Below are 23,616 nucleotides of genomic sequence, written 5' to 3' on the forward strand. Positions count from 1 at the left end.
ATTTATTTATTTTAAGAAGTGTATATAACTGCGTGTGAAACAGACATATTTTAGGAGACACTTCAATTAAACCGCAGGGTTTCTAATACAGGAACTCCGATCAAGGTCATCTTGTCACCTGTCCCATTATATTGAACATATTTTTCGATTAATTTATGGCAAGACCATATCACTAAGAGAACAAGTTTTACTGATTAGCTTTCGGCCACTTGAACTGATGACAGGTGCTAGAAATCTATGAGTAGAGGGGGCAACAAACACCAGTCCAAAAGGAAATAAACCAAATCGGAGAAGAATTAAAATTTCAATGGGATTTTTCTACTTGCTTTAACCGAATAACAAAATTCAGGCCTCAAAATCACTTGTAATTAGAGAAAAGTATTGTTTCAGAAAAAAATGGCAGAAGGGTACTCTACGAAGAAGCTGGGGACAATGATATGAACGTCTCCTAAATCAATGCAACGAAAATGTTTGGCACAAGTATCAGGCAACAAAGTAAGAAAGACTTGAAGTGCACGGAATGGAAAACGGCAAAGATGAAGTAAAGCACGGTGATATATTTAGAGAGAGAACCGTGACAGGCAGTTCGTACAGACTGCCACATGATGTCGCTCTGACCTAAAAAACGTGTGATAAAAGAAGGGGGAGGGCGGGAAAAGACCTTCCGGGGCGCAGAAAAAAAGAACGCAGATGAGAAAACGAGCAGCAGAGGATGTGAAGCCACTGAGAAAGGATTGCTGAACAGTGGACAGCTAAAATCGTTTCGATAGAACGATACATAACAACGCGGTGGGGAGAAAAAGGAATCGGTGACTGCGATGGGCGTTTGTGGACCAGCGCGGCAGCGCTGGGAGCCAGTGGTGCGGGTGCTGGTGCTGCAGGCGGCCTGGGCGCTGGTCGGCGGGCAGGTGCGGTACTCGGTGCCGGAGGAAGCCAAGGCCGGGACGGTGGTGGGGCGTCTGGCGCAGGACCTGGGCCTGGAGGCGGGCGAGGCGGAGGCGCGGCGGCTGCGGCTGGTGTCGCAGGGCCGGCGGGCGAGCGTGGAGGTGAGCGGGGCGAGCGGGGCGCTGGTGGTGAGCTCGCGGCTGGACCGGGAGGAGCTGTGCGGGAAGAGCGCGCCGTGCGCCCTGCGCCTGGAGGTGCTGGTGGAGCGGCCGCTGCGCGTGTTCCACGTGGAGCTGGAGGTCACCGACATCAACGACAACGCCCCGCTCTTCCCCGCCGCCCGGAAAAACCTCAGCATCGCGGAATCGTCGCTGCCAGGGTCTCGGTTCCCTCTGGAGGGCGCGTCCGACGCAGATGTCGGTGCCAACGCGCAGCTCTCTTACACACTCAGCCCCACTGAACACTTCTCCCTGGATTTGCAGAAAACGGAGGAGGACAGCGAGTCCATATTTCTGGTGCTCAGGAAACCGCTGGACCGCGAGACGCTGCCTGCGCACCGGTTGGTGCTGACGGCAAGTGACGGGGGCCGGCCGTCTCTGACGGGCACGATGGAGCTGGTGATTTCGGTGCTGGATGCGAACGACAACGCGCCGCAGTTCAACCAGTCAGTGTATAAAGTGCAGCTGCTGGAAAATACAGAGCGCGGTATTTTAGTGATCAGACTAAATGCCACGGATTTGGATGAGGGAACGAACAAGAATATATCGTATTCTCTCCAGCAATTGTTCCCTCAGGATGGAAGAGATGTTTTCGGGATGGACAGAAAGAGCGGGGAGATCCGTCTTAGGGGTGAACTGGACTTTGAGGATGTTGGTCTCTATCGGCTTCAAGTGGATGCGACAGATCAGGGAAATCCACCACTGTCGGGACACTGCAAGGTGTTGGTGGAGGTGCTGGACGTGAACGACAACGCGCCCGAAGTGTGGGTGACGTCGCTGTCGGTGCCGGTGCCGGAGGACGCGTCGGTGGGGACGGTGGTGGCGCTGCTGAGCGTGTCGGACCGGGACTCGGGGGCGAACGGTCGTGTGCGCTGCGCGGTGTGGCCGGCGGCGCCGTTCGGGCTGGTGTCGACGTTCGCGGGGTCGTACTCGCTGGTGCTGCGGGAGGCGCTGGACCGGGAGCGGGTGTCGGAGTACGAGGTGGAGGTGCGGGCGGAGGACGGCGGGTCGCCGTCGCTGCGCGGGCGTCGCGGGCTGCGGGTGCCGGTGTCGGACGTGAACGACAACGCGCCGGCGTTCGCGCAGGCCGTGTACACGGTGCTGGCGCGGGAGAACAACGCGGCGGGTGCGGAGCTGGCGCGTGTGTGGGCGCGGGACCCGGACGAGGCGGCCAACGGGCGCGTGCGGTACTCGGTGTGGGAGGGCGGCGTGGGCGGGGGCGCGTCGGCGGGCGGGGGGTGGCGTCCGGCGTCGAGCTACGTGTCGGTGGACGCGGAGAGCGGGCGTGTGTGGGCGCTGCAGCCGTTGGACTACGAGGAGGTGCAGGTGCTGCAGTTCGAGGTGCGGGCGGTGGACGCGGGGGAGCCGCCGCTGTGCGGCAACGCCACGGTGCAGCTGTTCGTGGTGGACGAGAACGACAACGCGCCGGTGCTGCTGCCGTCTGGAAGCGGCGGGCCAGGTCCCGGGGTGTCGGGCGAGGAGGCGTCGGGGCCGGACTCGGTCTCGGGGGCGCTGTGGGCGTGGGCGGCGTGGGGGGCGCCGGCGGGGCAGGTGGTGGCGAAGATCCGCGCGGTGGACGCGGACTCGGGCTACAACGCGTGGCTGCGCTACGAGCTGTGGGAGCCGCGGGGGAAGGGCCCGTTCCGCGTGGGGCTGTACAGCGGCGAGGTGAGCACGGCGCGGGCGCTGGACGAGGCGGACGGCCCGCGGCACAGGCTGGTGATCGTGGTGCGGGACCACGGGGAGCCGGCGCGCTCGGCCACGGCCACGCTCAGCGTGTCGCTGGTGGAGGGCGCCGAGGCGGCGCTGGCGGCCGCGGGCTCGTCGTTGTCATCAGGGGCGGGGCTGCGTCCAGCGGAGGGCGGTGCGGCCGCTCCAGGAGCGGCGGCGACGACGAACGTGTGGCTGGTGGTGGCCATCTGCGCGGTGTCGAGCCTGTTCCTGCTGGCGGTGGTGCTGTACGGGGCGTCGCGCTGGGCGCCGCGGGCGGGCGTGCTGGCGGGGCCCGGGCCGGCGACGCTGGTGTGCGCCAGCGAAGTGGGGAGCTGGTCGTACTCGCAGCGCCAGAGCCGGAGCCTGTGCGTGGCGGACGGCGCGGGCAAGAGCGACCTGATGGTTTTCAGCCCCAACTTCCCGCCGCCGCCCGGCCCCGCGGCGAAGGAGACGCAGCCGGAGCCGCCCGCTCTCCTGGACACGGTCAGTGTCTCTCTCTTTTCAACTCTTGCCCCTTCCCCGACACCTCTTCCCCGCTGTCCCCACCTATGTATTATCTCTCCCGGTCCCTGGGCATTGGTGGGAGTCGGGCTGAGCCCCTGGTATCCGTTGGCGCTTGGCGGGTGCTTAAGAATGTAAACGGGACCTTTGCTTCATTCTTGGCGTCCTTGCCAGGACCTCTTGGCTCTTGCTGTGGAGGAGAACTAAAGAAAGGTGTTGCCGCATCCAGCAGCAGTTACAGTCCGCAACGTTCTGTCGTCGAAAAAAGATTACTGCGGATTGCGATTAGAGGTTCCAAGCTATGAGCTTTCGAGGGGCTCTTTGCTTGCTGGTGTGTAGCATCTGCACCGGAGCTGTTGACAGAGTGCAAGTCACGCAGGCTGTCGTGGTGACAGTCCTTCAGGCACTATTTACAGCTTTATCACTCTTGCTGACTAGGCAGACAAGAGAGACTTTTCTTATTTTCCGTTAGCCACTATTGTTACAGTAGTTAGAAGGATAAAGTGCTGAGGCAGAGGAACGAAACCCAAGGTAGATGTTAGAAAGTGGCATTTGCTTTTTCTTTCTTCTTCGTTTTTCCTTCCCTCTTCCCTGCCCATTTTGTGAGCTTTGTGTTCCTGGCTGGACGGATGGTGTGACGGGCAGTGGCTTTTTTTGATGCCATTTGAATATTTGTATCAGCAGCCATACTCTTACAAAGCCCGGGAGTTTCTCATTTCAGCAAAAAAAAAGCAACCCAATCAAATTCACCCTACACAGTAGATATCAGTTGCTGCATTGATGTTCTCATCAGCATTTGAGTTGTTCTCTCACATCATGAATTCAAAGCTCATTGCTATTAGAGGTGTAAAGAGAAAAAAAATCTCCATTTTGGTTCTCTCAGCAAAGTCATGAAGGAAGTAGGGAAGAAGCTTTGTTCTGTGGTGTTTTTTCCAACTAGGCTGTTACTCTTCTTATTAACATGAAGTGTTCAGGTAGAAGAGTGTGGCCCATGGTAAGTGTTAGAAAAAGGGAATTTTTGTCTTCTGCTCACCCTGTCCCCTAAGTTGTGGATTTGTGTTCCTGACCAGGGAAGTAGCGTGAAGTACATTGGCCTGTTTTGGCGTTTGTTCAATATTTGTATCAATGGCCACACCATTTGAAAAGCTTCTCAGGATCCCAAGAGAGTGAAGTATGAGGCCTTCTGGATCTTGAGACAGTTACATGGTATTGAAATGCCCACAATCTATTTGAGGTTAGGAATTTCCTACACCAGAGACAGTCCCTTGTGCTGCTGCCTGCCTGGTGTAGGCAACATGTTGGCAAGGACTTGGTGAGATGCAAACTGCTGAATACTGTCTGAGGAACATTTTCACTGCTGTTTCAGGAAAGGCATTGTGGGAAGGTAATGCTTTGATCTGCTGTCCTTGTGTAGCAGTGGGCATCTAGAGCAGTTTCCACAGCAGCTGATGTTGCCTCAGGCAGGATTTTTAAGGCTATATGAGGAGCCTTTGTGTGTTTGACTTCCCTTACTTGTGCACTAATACAGTCAGCATTGGTAGAGATCATGTGTCCTGTTGTCACACATGGCTCCTTCTGACATGTGCATGTACAGGACAAATCCTGGACAGCTCAGATCTGGTTTTCTATAGTACGAATTCTCTCATCTAGATGAAATTGTGAAATCACTTGCACTTCAGCAATTGGTTTGGTTTCATCACAGAATAAGATCTGTGTGGACTGGGATCTGAGCTGTCACAGCTCTAGTCACATAAGCTTTAAGAACTTGATTCCTATATGAAAATGCTGAAAAGGCACAAAGCATCCAAGCAGCTTAAAGCTGTTCTGCTTTTGTAAAGGTGGGCATCTAGAGCATCTTCCACAGCTGTTGATGTTGCCATGATGGTTCCTTGATCCTCCTCAGGCAGGATTTGTAAGGAGGAGGATGAGACCTTTGGGCACTCAACTTCCCCTACTTGTGTGATTCCACAGTTGGCCTTAGCAGAGATGGTGTGTCTTCTTGTCACTAGTAACTCGTTCAGATACATGCACGTATATGCCCAACCCTGCACAACAGCCCAGCTCTGGTTTTCTATTGTGAAAATTCTCCCATGTGGATGACACTGTGAGTGTGCTTGCACTTGCACATTTGGTGTCATTCTCTCAAAGTGTAAAATCCACGTGGACTGTGATCAGAGCTGTCACAGCTCTAATCACAGAATCTTTAAGAGGAGCTCTAACATGCATCTCTGTGGTGTTTCCACCTGCAATTGCTGAGAAAGCACAAAGTATTTAGGGTGAAGTTCAAGCACCTGAGAAGCGCCTGCCAGGCAGTGAGTGCCTTTGCATCCATCCATATGTTCTTTGTGCCAGTCATGAGAGGTGGGGATGTGCAGAGACCTGGGTCACATGCAGCGCAGGGATTAGAGCTGGAGGAGGTTCTTGTGGTGCAGCAAGGTCTGGGTATTGTGGCAGTGGCGCTATGAGATGGGCATGGGCATGTGTCACTGGAAGGGTGACTCTGAGTGGGGAAGAGTGTTCCCTGAGGGAAATGAAGAAGCTGAGTAGAACACAGTCTGTGTTATTAGGTAAAGACTGGATGTCTGCTTAGCTGGGGATCCCATTTCCCAGGGCACAGGATAGAGGATGCCCATAGAAAACCTTGAGAAGAGTGCCAGCACACACTGCTATGTTCCCATGGTCCTTGTAAGACGTCCAGAAGTTCTGCATATGTTCGCATGCTGTTGTTCTTCATGGTATTACTGCTTGTTAAGTCATCCGACATGCCTGTAATCACTCATGTTTGAAGTGGAACACTGTTGCTCAAAGAGAAGCTTGTACAAATTTAGATCATACTGCCAGCCTTCACTGGATCTCTCCTTGTTTGTGCTCTTAGTCTTGCTAGGCAGGGGAATAAGTGCTCTCCATATTCAAAATGTCAGCAGACTTTATGTTTCAATACAATGGGATGGGATCCACTGGTTCTCTTCTCTTACCAAAACTCCCTACCCTCTTGTTATTTTTCTTTCTTCCTGCTCGGTGGCAATGTGTTGGTAAAATGGGATGAGATGGAGACTGCAGAATTTTAGCAGCTGCCAGGTTGGAGACATTTGGGCAGTTGGCCATCAGTGCAGGAGATGGTGTTTCCACTCTGTTGAGCTGAGATTGACTTTGGCAGAATGTACTTGGGTTTCAGGTGTCCCTCCTGCTTCCCTGGTGATAGAAGGGATAAGGGGATGCTATGTTCAGTGATTTAACAGCTTTTGGAGAATAAGAGTGGTGGTGGGGTTTTTTTGTCCATTTTCACCAGAAATTGCTGGTAATGGCAAGGGAAAAAGGTCCATTAGAACCAGTTCTCCTCTCCTGACAATGTTTCTTATTCTGAAGAGGGAAACGGTGATGCTACAGGTAAGTCACTCATAACTAAAGAGGCTGTGTTTGATAGACAGATGTACTTTTATGCCTGTTTTGGTGTGGTATTTTCATGTTGGATTGATGGAATGTTTCCTGGATCATAATACCTGTAGGTCTGCAGCAGCAAAGCACAACTGCCTCCTTTCCTGGTACTTCAAGAAATAATGTGAGCTGGTGGCAGAAAATCAGATGGGGAAGGAAACCCAATGCATTTCTCAGAGTGGATGTGTTGAGCATCCATGGCATATTTTCATCCAAAATGCCTCGGTCTTCCCTTAGTGGCTTTTGTTTGGCTTTGTGATGTGTGTTTCATGCTAATGAAGGAGAAGTATTCTCTAAGGTCTAGTGCCCCTGCCTACTGGGGTTGTTTCTGTGCACTTCCAACCACGCATGCCTGTGTGCAAGAGGAAGCAAGAGCTTGACATTCAGTTTGCAGGTGGAAAGAATAGCTCTTCATCGAGGTATATGAAGAGTGCTTGGGAGCTGTGGTCGCCCTGTGCTTTTTCAGCTGCCTTGGAGGTTTGGAGTCCTGAGCTGTGGGAGGTATCATTTCCCAAATGAAAGACTCCCTGTGTTGTTTAGATGCATTATGGCCTGTTACATGGAGATCCAAGTACGTGGGGCTTGGACTTGTGTTTCTGAGGGTGGTGGTTTCTGTTCTGATGTAGCAAAGCCGTTCTTTGTGACATGATTGCCTTGCTGTGTTATTTGCTGGGTCCTTGAGAGGACTGGAGGCTGAAGGGTGTGGTCTTCTACCAGAAGAGGAGGAACAGGAGGTGCAGAGCCAGTCTGTCTGTCTAATATAGACCAGAGGACTGGAGGAAGTTTGTTCGCTGTATGGAGGGATTGAATGCTTTCAGGAAGAGGAATGGGAGCTCTTTTCAAAGGACATGTCTGTTCTTGATGCCAAGGGCGTTGTAGACATGTAAAAATATATCGCTAAGAGTGAAAAAGGAAAAAACAAAACACATAAGGAAGCGATAGAAAATGGGAAGAAAGAAAAATAAATGAGGTGAGAAAGTAAAAGAAAGGAAGAAGAAGTGTTGTGGTTTAGCCCTGGCCAGCAACTGGGAGCACATGGCTGCACGCTCACTCCTCTCCTGCCTCCCCAGTGGGATGCAGAGCAGAATCAGGGCACAAAATGGAAAACTTGTGGTTTGGGAAAAAACAAACAAACAAACAAACATTTTAACAGAACGGCAAAGGAAGATATAAATAATAACAATAAAAAATACAGACGACGAGGGATACACACTGCAATTGCTTACCCTCTAGAAAACCAATGTCCAGCCCATTCTTGAGCAGTAATCACCGAAGCAGCGATTTTCTCCACCATGCAGCTCCCCAAGTTATATATGGGTCATGACGTTCTATGGTACGAATCTCCCTTTGGATAGTTTGGGTCAGCTGTCCTGGCCGTGTCCCTTCCCAGGTTCCAATGAAAATTATCTATATCCCAGGTGAACTCAGGACACAAAGGAAGGATAGTATGCAAGGAGAAAGCAAGCAGGAAGGAAAGAAGGGACAGAAAGTTCAAGGAAGTAATTAAGGAAGGAAGATGATAACAAGAAGAAAGGAAGAAAGAAAGACCAGAAGATTACAAGAATGCAACAATCTTACTTCTACACGCTGGACGGAGCTGGTCCCTAACGGCCTGCGCGTTGGTTAAGGTGCCGCAATCCTTAGCTGATGGCTCCGTCTTTGACGGTTTCCACAGCGGCGCCGGAGTGGGGTGGGGAGCTGCCTGGCTGGGAAAAAAAAGATAAGAGAAGAAAGGAAAGATAAGCGAAAGAGGAGTAAAGCACCGGTCACGGCAGACCAACAACGAAAATAAGAAGAAAGAGAAGGAACAAAATAAAGAACAGACGGATGAAAAAGAAAAAAGCGGCAAGATAAATGAAGAAGGAAAGAAAGAAGGAAAGAAAGAAGGAAAGAAAGAAGGAAAGAAAGAAGGAAAGAAAGAAGGAAAGAAAGAAGGAAAGAAAGAAGGAAAGAAAGAAGGAGAAAAATACAAGAAAGTGTATGGAATCGAAGAACGATCAAGAGAGGTAGAAAGAAATACAGAGGAAAATAATAAAGAAATAAAGGAAAGGAGAAAGGAAGGAGGAGGCGAGAAAGGAGCTGAGCAGCGCAGAGGCGATGGTGGGAGCGTGCGCGGCGGCGGAGCAGCACACGGTGTCGCTGCAGGCTCAGAAACGGCGGCCGAGCGGCTCGGCAGCTCCGCCCCGGTGCGGCGGAGAGCCCGGCTGTGAGCGCGGGGGGCGGTGCGGGGCGGGCAGGAGAGCCGGTGCGTCCGGGCGGCGGCGGGAAGCCGTGCGGGGCCCGGGCGGGTGGCGGCGGCGGCGGCAGCAGCGATGGGCGAATGCTGGGGGCCCGTGGTGCGGGTGCTGGTGCTGCAGGCGGCCTGGGCGCTGGTCGGCGGGCAGGTGCGGTACTCGGTGCCGGAGGAAGCCAAGGCCGGGACGGTGGTGGGGCGTCTGGCGCAGGACCTGGGCCTGGAGGCGGGCGAGGCGGAGGCGCGGCGGCTGCGGCTGGTGTCGCAGGGCCGGCGGGCGAGCGTGGAGGTGAGCGGGGCGAGCGGGGCGCTGGTGGTGAGCTCGCGGCTGGACCGGGAGGAGCTGTGCGGGAAGAGCGCGCCGTGCGCCCTGCGCCTGGAGGTGCTGGTGGAGCGGCCGCTGCGCGTGTTCCACGTGGAGCTGGAGGTCACCGACATCAACGACAACGCCCCGCTCTTCCCCGCCGCCCGGAAAAACCTCAGCATCGCGGAATCGTCGCTGCCAGGGTCTCGGTTCCCTCTGGAGGGCGCGTCAGATGCAGATGTCGGTGCCAACGCGCAGCTCTCTTACACACTCAGTCCCACCGAACATTTCCGTCTGGATTTACAAAAATCGAATGAACGAAATATTGTACCAGATCTTGTTTTAACGAAAGCGTTGGACCGCGAGACGCTGCCTATGCACCTGCTGGTGCTGACAGCGAGTGACGGGGGCCGGCCGTCTCTGACGGGCAAGATGGAGCTGGTGATCTCGGTGCTGGACGCGAACGACAACGCGCCCCAGTTCAACCAGACCGTCTATAAAGTGCAGTTGCCGGAGAACGCTGCAGAGGGGACACTTGTGGCACTGCTGAATGCCACGGATCCGGACGAGGGAATTAACAGTGAGGTGACTTACACGGCAACCAACTTCATTCCCCGGAGTGGAAGAGATGTGATCGCCGTAAATCCGAAGACGGGAGAAATCCGTCTCACGGGCTCTTTGGACTTTGAAGAAGTCAGTATATATGATTTTCGTATTGAAGCGAGAGACAAAGGGTGGGCACCTTTGTCGGGACACTGCAGCGTGGAGCTGGAGGTGCTGGACGTGAATGACAACGCGCCCGAAGTGTGGGTGACGTCGCTGTCGGTGCCGGTGCCGGAGGACGCGTCGGTGGGGACGGTGGTGGCGCTGCTGAGCGTGTCGGACCGGGACTCGGGGGCGAACGGTCGTGTGCGCTGCGCGGTGTGGCCGGCGGCGCCGTTCGGGCTGGTGTCGACGTTCGCGGGGTCGTACTCGCTGGTGCTGCGGGAGGCGCTGGACCGGGAGCGGGTGTCGGAGTACGAGGTGGAGGTGCGGGCGGAGGACGGCGGGTCGCCGTCGCTGCGCGGGCGTCGCGGGCTGCGGGTGCCGGTGTCGGACGTGAACGACAACGCGCCGGCGTTCGCGCAGGCCGTGTACACGGTGCTGGCGCGGGAGAACAACGCGGCGGGCGCGGAGCTGGCGCGTCTGTGGGCACGGGACCCGGACGAGGCGGACAACGGGCGCGTGCGGTACTCGGTGTGGGAGGGCGGCGTGGGCGGTGTCGCGTCGGCGGGCGGGGGGTGGCGTCCGGCGTCGAGCTACGTGTCGGTGGACGCGGAGAGCGGGCGTGTGTGGGCGCTGCAGCCGTTGGACTACGAGGAGGTGCAGGTGCTGCAGTTCGAGGTGCGGGCGGTGGACGCGGGGGAGCCGCCGCTGTGCGGCAACGCCACGGTGCAGCTGTTCGTGGTGGACGAGAACGACAACGCGCCGGTGCTGCTGCCGTCTGGAAGCGGCGGGCCGGGGCCCGGGGTGGTGGGCGAGGCGGCGTCGGGGCCGGACTCGGTCTCGGGGGCGCTGTGGGCGTGGGCGGCGTGGGGGGCGCCGGCGGGGCAGGTTGTGGCGAAGATCCGCGCGGTGGACGCGGACTCGGGCTACAACGCGTGGCTGCGCTACGAGCTGTGGGAGCCGCGGGGGAAGGGCCCGTTCCGCGTGGGGCTGTACAGCGGCGAGGTGAGCACGGCGCGGGCGCTGGAGGAGGCGGACGGCCCGCGGCACAGGCTGGTGATCGTGGTGCGGGACCACGGGGAGCCGGCGCGCTCGGCCACGGCCACGCTCAGCGTGTCGCTGGTGGAGGGCGCCGAGGCGGCGCTGGCGGCCGCGGGCTCATCGTCGTCATCAGGGGCGGGGCTGCGTCCGGCGGAGGGTGGCGCGGCAGCGACAGGAGCGGCGGCGGCGACGAACGTGTGGCTGGTGGTGGCCATCTGCGCGGTGTCGAGCCTGTTCCTGCTGGCGGTGGTGCTGTACGGGGCGTCGCGCTGGGCGCCGCGGGCGGGCGTGCTGGCGGGGCCCGGGCCGGCGACGCTGGTGTGCGCCAGCGAAGTGGGGAGCTGGTCGTACTCGCAGCGCCAGAGCCGGAGTCTGTGCGTGGCGGACGGCGCGGGCAAGAGCGACCTGATGGTTTTCAGCCCCAACTTCCCGCCGCCGCCCGGCCCCGCGGCGAAGGAGACGCAGCCGGAGCCGCCCGCTCTCCTGGACACGGTTAGTGGCCCTCCCTTCCTCTCCTCTCACCCCTTCCTTGACTTCCTATTAGACTTGTATCCCTTTTTCTCTCTCTCCCCCATATCTCTCTGTCCCAGTCCATGGGCAGCCTTTGGTGTGAGCCGTCCTGAGCCTCCGGGCCTCGTGGACAGTGGGCACTTGGCGGGATGTGAATGGGATGTTTTCATCTGCCTTGGTGTTCATACCGGAGCCTCTCAGTTCTTGCTTTCTTGGGGGAACTAAATAAAAGTATTGCCACACCCAAATCAGTTGCGGTTCACAGCTGCACAGCTGTTCTGGTTGCAAGTTGTTCTCCTGTCAAAGAAAATCACTGCAGGATGTGGTGGGAGGTACCACGACATGGGCTTTCAAGACTCGCTTGCTTGTGTGTAGCATTTCTGTCTGAGCTTGCTGAAGGACTGCAATCATGCAGGCTGTGAAGGTTACAGTCCCCCAGGCACTATTCATACTGATTAGGCAAGCAAGAGGGACTTTTCTTGTTTCCTTTTTGCCACTATGTTATTATAGTAGTTAGAATCAAAAAGTGCTAAGCCGGGAGAATGGAAACCAACGTACATGTTAGAAAGTAGCATTTGCTTTTTTTTTTTTCTTTTCTTTCTTCATTTTTTTAATGTTTGTTTTTTGTTTTTCTTTCCCTCTTCTCTGCCCATCTTGTGAGCTTTGTGTGCCTGGCTGGACAGGTGGTGTGAGGGGCAGTGGCATTTTTGATGCTGTTTGAATACTTGTATCAGCAGCTACACTATTATAAATCCCTGAAATTTCTCATTTCAGCCACAAAACCCAGATCAACTCTTCTACACAGTAGATATCATTCACTGTATTGGTGTGCTCATCAGCATTTGAGTTGTTCTCTCACATTGTGAATTCAAATCTCGTTGCCATTAGAGCTGTCCCAATATCACCTTTAGAAAGAGTATCGATCCCAGGTCTAAAACATTTCCATCTGAGATAGCTGAAGTGTATCCCAAATACCAAGTGTCAGTTGCAGAGCATCTGCCAGACACTGTGTACATGATAACATCTGTATGTTTTTTATGGTGCTGTCATTGATGGGAATGCTCTACAAATGCCAGAGTGAGCTGGGAAATGAAACTGTGGCATGTCACAGAGGTGAATATGGCAGCGGGAACTGAGTAGGGCCTGATCATGTCCTCATATGAATGGTGAACAAGAGCAGAGGGAAGACTTGTTTAAAGTAACTGGAAATCCCCAGGAAGACCATAGACCATGTCATAGGATGAGAAGAATGGGAGATAATCTGCTTGTCTTGAGAACACAAGTTCCATAGTGGTGAATGGAGGATGCCTAGAGGAAAACATGAGGCAGTTTTGGCAAAAGGTCTTCTTGCCCGAGATTCACTTCCAGACTCTATGGATCTGGTGTTGGAAACTCTTCTGAACATGAAATAGGGTGTGCTATAGAAATGCCTGCAATCTTCTTTGAAGTTAGGAATGTCTCCCACCAGAGACAGTCCCTTGTGCTGCTGGCCTGACTTAGGGCATATGTTGGTAAGAGGGGTGAGATGCAGACTGCTGAATAATGTGTGCTGGACCTTTTCCATCTAGCTTTGAAAAGGCATTGTGGGAGGGTAGCGCTTCAGTCTGCTATCCTTGCACAGTGCTGCGAATCTGCGGGAGGTTCCACAGCCATTTCCCTTGCTATGATGTTTCCTTTCTTCTCCTCAGGCAGGAATTTTAAGGGGATATGAGGAGGTGAGTGTGGTCTTTGTGCTCCTGACTTGCCCTACTTGTGCACTTGTACAGTTGTCCTTGGTAGAGATGGTGTTTCCTATTACACATGGCTTGTTCTGATATGTGCATGTACATTACAAACCCTGCAGAGCAGACCAATTCTGATTTTCTGTGCTGCAAATTTTCCCACCCAGTTGATATTGTTAGTGCACTTGCACTTTGACATTTAGTGTGTTTTTTTTGAAATAATAAAATCTGTGCAGACTGGGATCAGAGCTGTCACAACTCTCATCACAGAATCTGTAAGAAGAAGTCTAACATGCAGGTCTATGGTGTTTCCATCTGAGATTGCTGAGAAGTAACAAAGTATTTAGGGTGAAGTTTACGCATCTGGGAAGAGTCTGCCGGACAGTGAATACCTTTGCATCCATCCGTATTTTGTTTGTGCTGATCACAAGGGAAAGTGTGATGTGCAAAGGCCTGAGTCATGATGACATTGGGCTTTAGTGCTGGGGCACATTCTTGTGGTACAGCAAGATCTGGGTATTGTGGCAGTGATTCTCCAAGTGGCACCAACTAGGGCCTGGGTATGTGTGAGGAGGGTGACGGTGTGTGGGGAGTGTTGCCTGAGGGAAATGGAGATGCTGGGTAAGACATGTTCTGTGTCACTGGGTAATGTCCACTGGCTGGAGATCTGATTTCACATGGCGTGGGACAGACGATTCCAGAAGAAAACATTGAGAAGAGATGCAGCCCTGCTTGCTTGGGATCATCTCAGGACTTTCAGAAGTTCCGCACATCCTTGCACTCTTTTGTCCTCTGTGGTGGTCTTGCGTGATGTGAAGACATCTGCCAGAGACTCCTGTAATAATTTGTTCCTGGATATGGTATGTTGTTGGTCAAACAATGCTTTTGAAATTTGGATCACTTTGTCTGCCTTCCCTAAATCGCTCCTTGTCATCTCTCTGCTCATCTTCCTTTTTAGGCAGGGGAAGAAGTCCTCTCTGTATTCAACATGTTAGCACACCTTGCCTTTCAATACAGTAGAATGGGTTCCTTTAGTTTTATTCTCTCAGCAAAAATTCCCACCAATTTTGTTTTTTCCTTCTCTTACATTGGCAATGTGTTTGTAACAGTGGGTGAGATAGAGATGTCAGAATTTTCACAACTGTCTGGTCGCAGAGCTTTGAGCCATTTGGGATCAATCTGGGGGATGGGTTCTCCACTCTCCTGAGATGAGGTTGACATTGAGAGAATGTACTTGGCATTCAGGTCTCCCTTCTCTTTCCTCTGTGACGGAAGTGCAGAAGGGAGGATTGCACACTGTACAGTGATTTGGAGGTTTTTGCAGAACATGACTAACGTCTTTCCATGGAGGTTCCTCAGAAAAGTTAAGGGGAAAAGTCACTTAAAAGCAATTCCCCTGTCCTGAAAATGTTTCTTATTCTGAAGTAGCAACCAGTGATGCTACAGGTAAGTAGCAGTAAAGGTGTGTTTGAGAGAGACAGATGGACTTTTGTTCCTGTTTAGTTGTGGTATCTTCATGTTGGATCAACAGAATATAGCCAGGATTGTAATGCTGGTGGGTTTGGAGCAGCAAAGCACCACTGCTCACTCTGTTTCTATTTCTGCTGCTTCCAGGCACAGCATGAGCTGGTGGCAGCAAGCAGAGATGGTGGAGGGACCCCTATGTGTTTGTGGAGTAGATATGTTGGGTGTCAAGGGGGTGTTCTTAGGGAAAATGTAATGGTATTATCTTGATGCTGAGGTGCTTGCTGTGTTTATGCAATGGATGTTTGCCTTAAAAGGAAAGGAAGAGCTTGACTTTTCATTTTGCATGTGGAATATGAGACCAGAAGAACAGCCATCCATCGAGACACATGAACAGTGCTTGGGAGCTGTGGTTGCCCTGTACATTTCCATCCTTCATGGAGTGGTGTTCTGCTGAACTGTGATGGGTTTGATTTCTCGAATGAAAGACACCCTTGTAGTGTTTGGACTCATTGGAGACTTTTTGCACAGATGTCCAAGTACCTGGGTCTTGGGCTTGTGTTTCTGAGGCTGGTTGATCCTGCTCTGATGTAGCAGAGCTGTCCTCTGCCACACGATTGACTTGCTCTGTTATTTGCTGTGCCATTGAATGGACTGGAGGTGAAAGAGAGTGGTTTTCTTTCAGAAGAGAAGGTAAGGGGAGGTGAAGGGGCAGTCTGTCTGTCTTGCATAGACTTGAAGAAAGCAGAAACGTTCCCCAGCCGGAGGCATGGAAGGTGTAAAGGAATGGGAATAAGAGCTCTAACCAATGGGCCTTTTCCTGCTTTTTAGTAAGTATGGTATAGTCATGTCGAATATCTTTAGGTAGATGCAGGAAACAAGAGACCCAGACAGAAGCGGAAGAGAATGGGAGGGAAGAATATGGAATGCCAGATAAGGAAAGAAAGCAGAAGAGAAATAACAGAAGGAGGAAAGAGGAAAAAGAAAAGGAAGAGAGGGCCAAAGGCAATGGAAGGCTGAAAGGAGAAAGAAAGCAGGAAAAGAAGGAATTTATGCAAGAAAAAAGGAAGTAGGGAAGAAGGAAAGGAAGGGTAATTAAGGAAGGAAAGAAGGAAAGAAAGAAAGGAAGGAAGAAAGGAAGGAAGAAAGGGAGAAAGGAAGGGAGGAAGGAAGGGAGGAAGGAAGGGAGGAAGGAAGGGAGGAAGGAAGGAAGGGAATAATAGAGCAGATTACCAGCATGCACTGATGTTATCTCTCTATGCTGAATGGATTTGAGGACCTCAACACCCTTGGTACTCAAGGGACTCTGTGCAAGGCTTGATGAGGAGTGTTGACGAAGAGGAATGAGGACATCTCTGTTCTTCACAGCGAGAGTGATGTAGTCATATAGAAATCACGTTGGTAAAAGAGAAAAGGAGTAGGCAAAGAAGGAAGAATAGAAGGGGAGGGAAGGACAGGGAAGAGAGTAGAAGGAGAAAGAGGAGAAAGCAGAGAAGGCAGGAAGGCAGGAGGGAAGGAAGAATATACGAGATTATCAGGAAGCACCGACTTTCTCTCTAGGTACCGAAGGGAGCTGGTCCCTAACAGCCTCCGCCTCGGTTAGAGTACCGCCTTCCGGAGCTGATGTCCCGTAATTAGCGCTGATAGCTCTGTCTTTGAGGGTCTCCACCGCGGCGCCGGAGGCGACTGGTGGGCTGCTAGCAGGGGTAAAGAGGACAGGAGAGAAATGAACGGGAAAGAGATGTAAAGAATACGGCATGGCACATGGCACATGACACAACGAAAAAGAAGAACGCGAAGAAAAGGAAGGCACCGAATAGTGGAGATTGAAAGGGAAAAAAAGAAGACATGAAAGAACAAAGAGAAGAAAAAGTAAGAGGAAAAGGAAAACGAGAGGAAACAAAAAAGGGATAAGTGTAGGTGGGAGCATGTGCGGCGGCGGAGCAGCACACGGTGTCGCTGCAGGCTCAGAAACGGCGGCCGAGCGGCTCGGCGGCTCCGCCCCGGTGCGGCGGAGAGCCCGGCTGTGAGCGCGGGGGGGCGGCGCGGGGTGGGCAGGAGAGCCGGTGCGTCCGGGCGGCGGCGGGGAGCCGTGCGGGGCCCCGGCTGGTAGCGGCGGCGGCAGCAGCGATGTGCGTGTGGTGGGGGGCCGTGGTGCGGGTGCTGGTGCTGCAGGCGGCATGGGCGCTGGTCGGCGGGCAGGTGCGGTACTCGGTGCCGGAGGAAGCCAAGGCCGGGACGGTGGTGGGGCGTCTGGCGCAGGACCTGGGCCTGGAGGCGGGCGAGGCGGAGGCGCGGCGGCTGCGGCTGGTGTCGCAGGGCCGGCGGGCGAGCGTGGAGGTGAGCGGGGCGAGCGGGGCGCTGGTGGTGAGCTCGCGGCTGGACCGGGAGGAGCTGTGCGGGAAGAGCGCGCCGTGCGCCCTGCGCCTGGAGGTGCTGGTGGAGCGGCCGCTGCGCGTGTTCCACGTGGAGCTGGAGGTCACCGACATCAACGACAACGTCCCGCTCTTCCCCGCAGCTCGGAAAAACCTCACTTTACCGGAGAACTCACCTCCTGGGTCTCGGTTCCCTTTGGAGGGCGCGTCGGATGCAGATATAGGAGCTAATGCACAGCTCTCTTACATACTCAGCCCCTCTGAGAATTTCGGATTAGAAGTGAAATCCAAAGACGAAAACAAAATCTCCGTAGTCCTTGTATTAACCAAACCGCTGGACCGCGAGACGCTGCCTGTGCACCGGTTGGTGCTGACGGCGAGTGATGGGGGCCGGCCGGCTCTGACGGGCACAATGGAGCTGGTGATCTCGGTACTGGATGCGAACGACAACGCGCCGGAGTTCAATCAGTCGGTGTATAAAGTGCAACTGCCAGAGAGCACTGCCCCTGGAACAGTGTTTTTCCAGCTAACAGCAACAGACAATGATGAGGGAATTAATCGGGAGATATCTTATTCGTTTAGTGACACGATTTCTGCCAAAATTCAGGATCTTTTCATAATTGACAGAAAATCCGGGGAAATACGGACTGCTGGTAAACTGGATTTTGAGGACGTTCAGTCGTATGATCTGGAGATCGAAGCGAGAGACAAAGGGTGGCCCCCGCTGTCGGGTCACTGCAGCGTGGAGCTGGAGGTGCTGGACGTGAACGACAACGCGCCCGAGGTGTGGGTGACGTCGCTGTCGGTGCCGGTGCCGGAGGACGCGTCGGTGGGGACGGTGGTGGCGCTGCTGAGCGTGTCGGACCGGGACTCGGGGGCGAACGGTCGTGTGCGCTGCGCGGTGTGGCCGGCGGCGCCGTTCGGGCTGGTGTCGACGTTCGCGGGGTCGTACTCGCTGGTGCTGCGGGAGGCGCTGGACCGGGAGCGGGTGTCGGAGTACGAGGTGGAGGTGCGGGCGGAGGACGGCGGGTCGCCGTCGCTGCGCGGGCGTCGCGGGCTGCGGGTGCCGGTGTCGGACGTGAACGACAACGCGCCGGCGTTCGCGCAGGCCGTGTACACGGTGCTGGCGCGGGAGAACAACGCGGCGGGCGCGGAGCTGGCGCGTGTGTGGGCGCGGGACCCGGACGAGGCGGCCAACGGGCGCGTGCGGTACTCGGTGTGGGAGGGCGGCGTGGGCGGTGTCGCGTCTGCGGGCGGGGGGTGGCGTCCGGCGTCGAGCTACGTGTCGGTGGACGCGGAGAGCGGGCGTGTGTGGGCGCTGCAGCCGTTGGACTACGAGGAGGTGCAGGTGCTGCAGTTCGAGGTGCGGGCGGTGGACGCGGGGGAGCCGCCGCTGTGCGGCAACGCCACGGTGCAGCTGTTCGTGGTGGACGAGAACGACAACGCGCCGGTGCTGCTGCCGTCTGGAAGCGGCGGGCCGGGGCCCGGGGTGGTGGGCGAGGCGGCGTCGGGGCCGGACTCGGTCTCGGGGGCGCTGTGGGCGTGGGCGGCGTGGGGGGCGCCGGCGGGGCAGGTGGTGGCGAAGATCCGCGCGGTGGACGCGGACTCGGGCTACAACGCGTGGCTGCGCTACGAGCTGTGGGAGCCGCGGGGGAAGGGCCCGTTCCGCGTGGGGCTGTACAGCGGCGAGGTGAGCACGGCGCGGGCGCTGGAGGAGGCGGACGGCCCGCGGCAGAGGCTGGTGATCGTGGTGCGGGACCACGGGGAGCCGGCGCGCTCGGCCACGGCCACGCTCAGCGTGTCGCTGGTGGAGGGCGCCGAGGCGGCGCTGGCGGCCGCGGGCTCATCGTCGTCATCAGGGGCGGGGCTGCGTCCGGCGGAGGGCGGCGCGGCAGCGACAGGAGCGGCGGCGACGACGACGAACGTGTGGCTGGTGGTGGCCATCTGCGCGGTGTCGAGCCTGTTCCTGCTGGCGGTGGTGCTGTACGGGGCGTCGCGCTGGGCGCCGCGGGCGGGCGTGCTGGCGGGGCCCGGGCCGGCGACGCTGGTGTGCGCCAGCGAAGTGGGGAGCTGGTCGTACTCGCAGCGCCAGAGCCGGAGCCTGTGCGTGGCGGACGGCGCGGGCAAGAGCGACCTGATGGTTTTCAGCCCCAACTTCCCGCCGCCGCCCGGCCCCGCGGCGAAGGAGACGCAGCCGGAGGCGCCCGCTCTCCCGGACACGGTCAGTGGCTATTCCTGCCTCGCCTGTCGCCCCTTCTCCGACGCCCCTTCCTCTTTCTCCCCCGTCTCGCCCTTCTCCCTGCTCTGGTCCTTCTCTCAGGGTCACCGGGCAGCCTTTGGTGGGAGCCGAGCTGAGCCCGCGGACAGCGTGTGCTTGATGGGTGCTTAAGGATGTGAGCGGGACCTTGGCATCAGCCTTGGCATCCTTGCTGGGGCCCCTCGGCTCCTACTGTGGGGGAGAACTAAAGAAAGGTATTGCCACGCCCGGCAGCAGTTACCGTCGGCAGGGTTCTCCCGCCAGACAAAATCACTGCGGATTGTGATGAGGGTTACCATCCTATAGGCTTTCGAGGGGCTCTTGCTTGCCGATGTGTGGCATTTCTGTCTGAGCTTGCTGAAAGACTGCAATCATGCAGGCTGTGAAGGTTACAGTCCCCCAGGCACTATTCATACTGATTAGGCAAGCAAGAGGGACTTTTCTTGTTTCCTTTTTGCCACTATGTTATTACAGTAGTTAGAATCAAAAAGTGCTCAGCCAGGAGAGTGGAAACCAACGTACATGTTAGAAAGTAGCATTTGCTTTTTCTTCCTTTTTTTTTTTTTTTTTGTTGTTTGTTTGTTTGGTTGGTTGGTTTTATTGTATGTTTGTTTTTCTTTCATTCTTCTCTGCCCATCTTGTGAGCTTTGCGAGCCTGGCTGGACAGGTGGTGTGAGGGGCAGTGGCATTTTTGATGCTGTTTGAATACTTGTATCAGCAGCTACACTATTATAAATCCCTGAAATTTCTCATTTCAGCCACAAAACCCAGATCAACTCTTCTACACAGTAGATATCATTCAGTATATTGGTGTGCTCATCAGCATTTGAGTTGTTCTCTCACATTGTGAATTCAAATCTCGTTGCCATTAGAGCTGTCCCAATATCACCTTTAGAAAGAGTATCGATCCCAGGTCTAAAACATTTCCATCTGAGATAGCTGAAGTGTATCCCAAATACCAAGTGTCAGTTGCAGAGCATCTGCCAGACACTGTGTACATGATAACATCTGTATGTTTTTTATGGTGCTGTCATTGATGGGAATGCTCTACAAATGCCAGAGTGAGCTGGGAAATGAAACTGTGGCATGTCACAGAGGTGAATATGGCAGCAGGAACTGAGTAGGGCCTGGTCATGTCCTCATATGAATGGTGAACAAGAGCAGAGGGAAGACTTGTTTAAAGTAACTGGAAATCATCAGGAAGACCATAGACTATGTCATAGGATGAGAAGAATGAGAGATAATCTGCTTGTCTTGAGAACACAAGTTCCAGAGTGGTGAACGGAGGATGCCTAGAGGAAAGCATGAGGCAGTTTTGGCAAAAGGTCTTCTTGCCTGAGATTCACTTCCAGACTCTAAGGATCTGGTGTTGGAAACTCTTCTGATCATGAAATAGGTTGTGCTGTAGAAATGCCTGCGATCTTCTTTGAAGTTAGGAATATCTCCCACCAGAGACAGTCCCTTGTGCTGCTGGCCTGACTTAGGGCAGAGGGGTAAGATGCAGACTGCTGAATAGTGTCTGCTGGACCTTTTCCATCTATTTTTGAGAAAGGCATTGTGGGAGGGTAGTGCTTCAATCTGCTGTCCTTGTGCAGTGGTGATCGTGTACAGGAGGTTCCGCAGCCATTTCCCTTGCTATGATGGTTCCTTTCTCCTCCTCAGGCAGGAATTTTAAGGGGATATGAGGAGGTGGGTGTGATCTTTGTCCTCCTGACTTACCCTACTTGTGCACTTGCACAGTTGTCCTCGGTAGAGATGGTGTTTCCTATTACACATGGCTTATTCTGATATGTGCATGCACGTGCCAAGCCTTGCAGAGCAGCCCAGCTCTGGTTCTGTGTGGTGTAGATTTTCCCACCCAGTTGATACTGTGAATGCACTTGGACCTTGACATCTAGTGTTCTTTTGAAATAATAAAATCTGTTCAGACTGGGATCAGAGTTGTCACAACTCTAATTATAGAATCTTCAAGAAGAACTGTAACTTACAGCTCTGTGGTGTTTCCATCTGAGATTGCTGAGAAGTAACAAAGTATTCAGGGTGAAGTTCAGGCATCTGGGAAGAGTCTGCCAGACAGTGAATACCTTTGCATCCATCCATATTTTCTTTGTGCTGATCATGAGGGAAGGTGATGATGTGCAAAGGCCTGGGCCATGCTAAGGTTGGGGTTTAGTGCTGGGGCATGTTCCTGTGGTAGAGCAAGGTCTGGGTATTGTGGCATTGAAGCTCTGAGTGGCACCAGGTACGGCCTGGGCATGTGTTGCTTGGGGGGTCACTGTGAGTGGGAAAGAGTGTTGCCTGAGGGAAATGGCGATGCTGGGTAGGACATGGTCTGTGTCATTGGGGAAGTACTGGATAATGCCAGCTTAGCTGGAGATCTCATTCCTGTGGTGTGGGATCGAGGATGCCAGTAGAAAACACCGAGAAGCAGCGTCATGCAGAGCTGCTTGCTCGGGATCCTCTTAGGACCTGCAGAAGTTCTGCACATCCTCACACCCTTTTGTCCTCCGTGGTATTCCTGTGTGATGTGAAGACATCTGCCATAAACTCTATTCAAAATCTGTTCCGTAATTTGGTATGTTATTGGTGAAACAGAAGGTTTTTGAAATGTGAATCACGTCAACTTCTCTAAAGTCCTCCTTGATCAGTGATCTTGCAGCTCATCTTCTCTGTGAGGCAGGGGAAGAAGTGCTCTGTGCATTTAAAATGTTGGCAAGCGTTTGGTTTCAATATGGTGGAACGAGTTCTTTTATTTCTCTTGGCAAAAACTCCCGTTGTTTTGCTTTTACTTCTCTCATATTGGCAATGTGTTGGCAACAGTGTATGAGTTGTGGATGGCAGAATTTTCAGCAGCTGTCTGGTTGCAGAGCTTTGAGCCATTTGCGATCAATGTGGGGGATGGCCTTTCCGCTCTCCTGAGATGAGGTTGACATTGAGAGAATGTCCTTGGCATTCAGGTCTCCCTTCTCTTTCCTCTGTGATGGAAGTGCAGAAGGGACCACTGTGCACTCTCTAGCGATTCTGAGACTTTTGCAGAAGGTAATTTTTTTTCACTGAGGTTCCTCAGAACTGTTAAGGGAAAAAAGACCCTTACAAGCAGTTCTTCTGTCCTGAAAATTATTCTTATTTTCAAGAAGCAACCAGTGACGCTGGAGGTAAGCCAGTGATATTTAAACAGGTTGTGTTTGAGAGACATATGTACTTTTGTTCCTGTTCAGTTGTGGTACCTTCATGTTGAGTCAACAGAATGTAGCCAAGATTGTAATGCCTGTAGGTTTGGAGCAGCAAAGCACCACTGCCTGCTCTCATTCATTTTCTGATGCTTCCAGGCACAGCGTGAGCTGGTGGCAGCAAGAGCGTTTGGAGGAGGGACCCCAATGTGTTTGCGGAGTAGATGTGTTGGGTGTCAAGGGGATGTTCTTAGTGAAAATGTTGTGATGTTATCTTGATGCCGAGGTTCTTGCTGTGTGTATGCAATGCATGTTTGCCTTAAAAGGGAGACCTTAACTTTTCATTGTGCATGTGGAAAATGAGGCCAAAAGAACAGCCATCCATCAAGACACATGAACGGTGCTTGGGAGCTGTGTTTGCCCTGTGCTTTTCCATCCTTCATGGAATGTTGTTCTGCTGAACTGTGGTGGGTTTGATTTCTCGAATGAGAGACACCCTTGCAGTGTTTGGACTCAATGGAGACCGTTTGCACAGATGTCCAAGTACCTGGGTCCTGGGCTTGTGTTTCTGAGGCTGGTGGATCCTGCTCTGATGTGGCAGAGCTGTCCTCTCCCACACAATTGCCTTGTTCTGTTATTTGCTGGGTCCTTGAGTGAACTGGAGGTGGAAGAGAGTGGTTTTCTTTCAGAAGAGAAGGTAAGGGGAGGAGAAGGGGCAGTCTGTCTGTCTTGCATAAACTGGAGGAAAGCAAGCAGGTTATTTTCCATCTGGAGGCGAGGAAGGCATAAGGGAATGAGAATGAGAGTTCTTGCCAAAGGGCGTTTTCATGCTTCATGGTAAGTATGGTATAGTCATGTGGAAACTCTTCCGGTAAATGTGGGAAAGAAAAGAAGACACAAGGATGGAAGCAGAAGAGAATGGGAGGGAAGGATATGGAAGGCCAGACAAAGTAAGAGAAAGGAGAAAGAACAGAAGGAGCAAAGAGAAAAGATAAAAGGAAGAGAGGATGAAAGCAAAAAAAAAAAAAAAGATGGAAAGAAGGAGAAAGGAAGCAGGAGAAGAAGGAATCCATGCAGGGAAAAA

At 53.8% G+C, this 23,616-nt stretch overlaps 3 protein-coding genes across 3 annotated transcripts; all 3 read left to right on the forward strand.

Moving 5' to 3' along the window:
* Nucleotides 1-818: 818 nt before the first annotated feature.
* LOC309445298 (protocadherin alpha-6-like) lies at nt 819-3,524 on the forward strand (the record flags this gene model as incomplete). The annotated part of the gene is made up of 2 exons (XM_082063928.1): nt 819-3,299; nt 3,492-3,524. The coding sequence occupies 2 exons, from the start codon at nt 819-821 to the stop codon at nt 3,522-3,524; spliced, it is 2,514 nt and encodes an 837-aa protein (XP_081920054.1).
* Nucleotides 3,525-6,758: 3,234 nt separating this feature from the next.
* LOC309445299 (protocadherin alpha-8-like) lies at nt 6,759-11,770 on the forward strand (the record flags this gene model as incomplete). The annotated part of the gene is made up of 1 exon (XM_082063929.1): nt 6,759-11,770. Exon 1 carries the CDS (start codon nt 9,065-9,067, stop codon nt 11,768-11,770), a length of 2,706 nt encoding a protein of 901 aa, XP_081920055.1. The 5' UTR covers nt 6,759-9,064.
* Nucleotides 11,771-16,542: 4,772 nt separating this feature from the next.
* LOC309445300 (protocadherin alpha-6-like) lies at nt 16,543-19,494 on the forward strand (the record flags this gene model as incomplete). The annotated part of the gene is made up of 1 exon (XM_082063930.1): nt 16,543-19,494. Exon 1 carries the CDS (start codon nt 16,861-16,863, stop codon nt 19,492-19,494), a length of 2,634 nt encoding a protein of 877 aa, XP_081920056.1. The 5' UTR covers nt 16,543-16,860.
* Nucleotides 19,495-23,616: the final 4,122 nt, after the last annotated feature.

The sequence above is a fragment of the Streptopelia decaocto genome, assembly GCF_964273445.1.
Source record: "Streptopelia decaocto genome assembly, chromosome: 12".
NCBI classification, from domain to species: Eukaryota; Metazoa; Chordata; class Aves; order Columbiformes; family Columbidae; genus Streptopelia; species Streptopelia decaocto.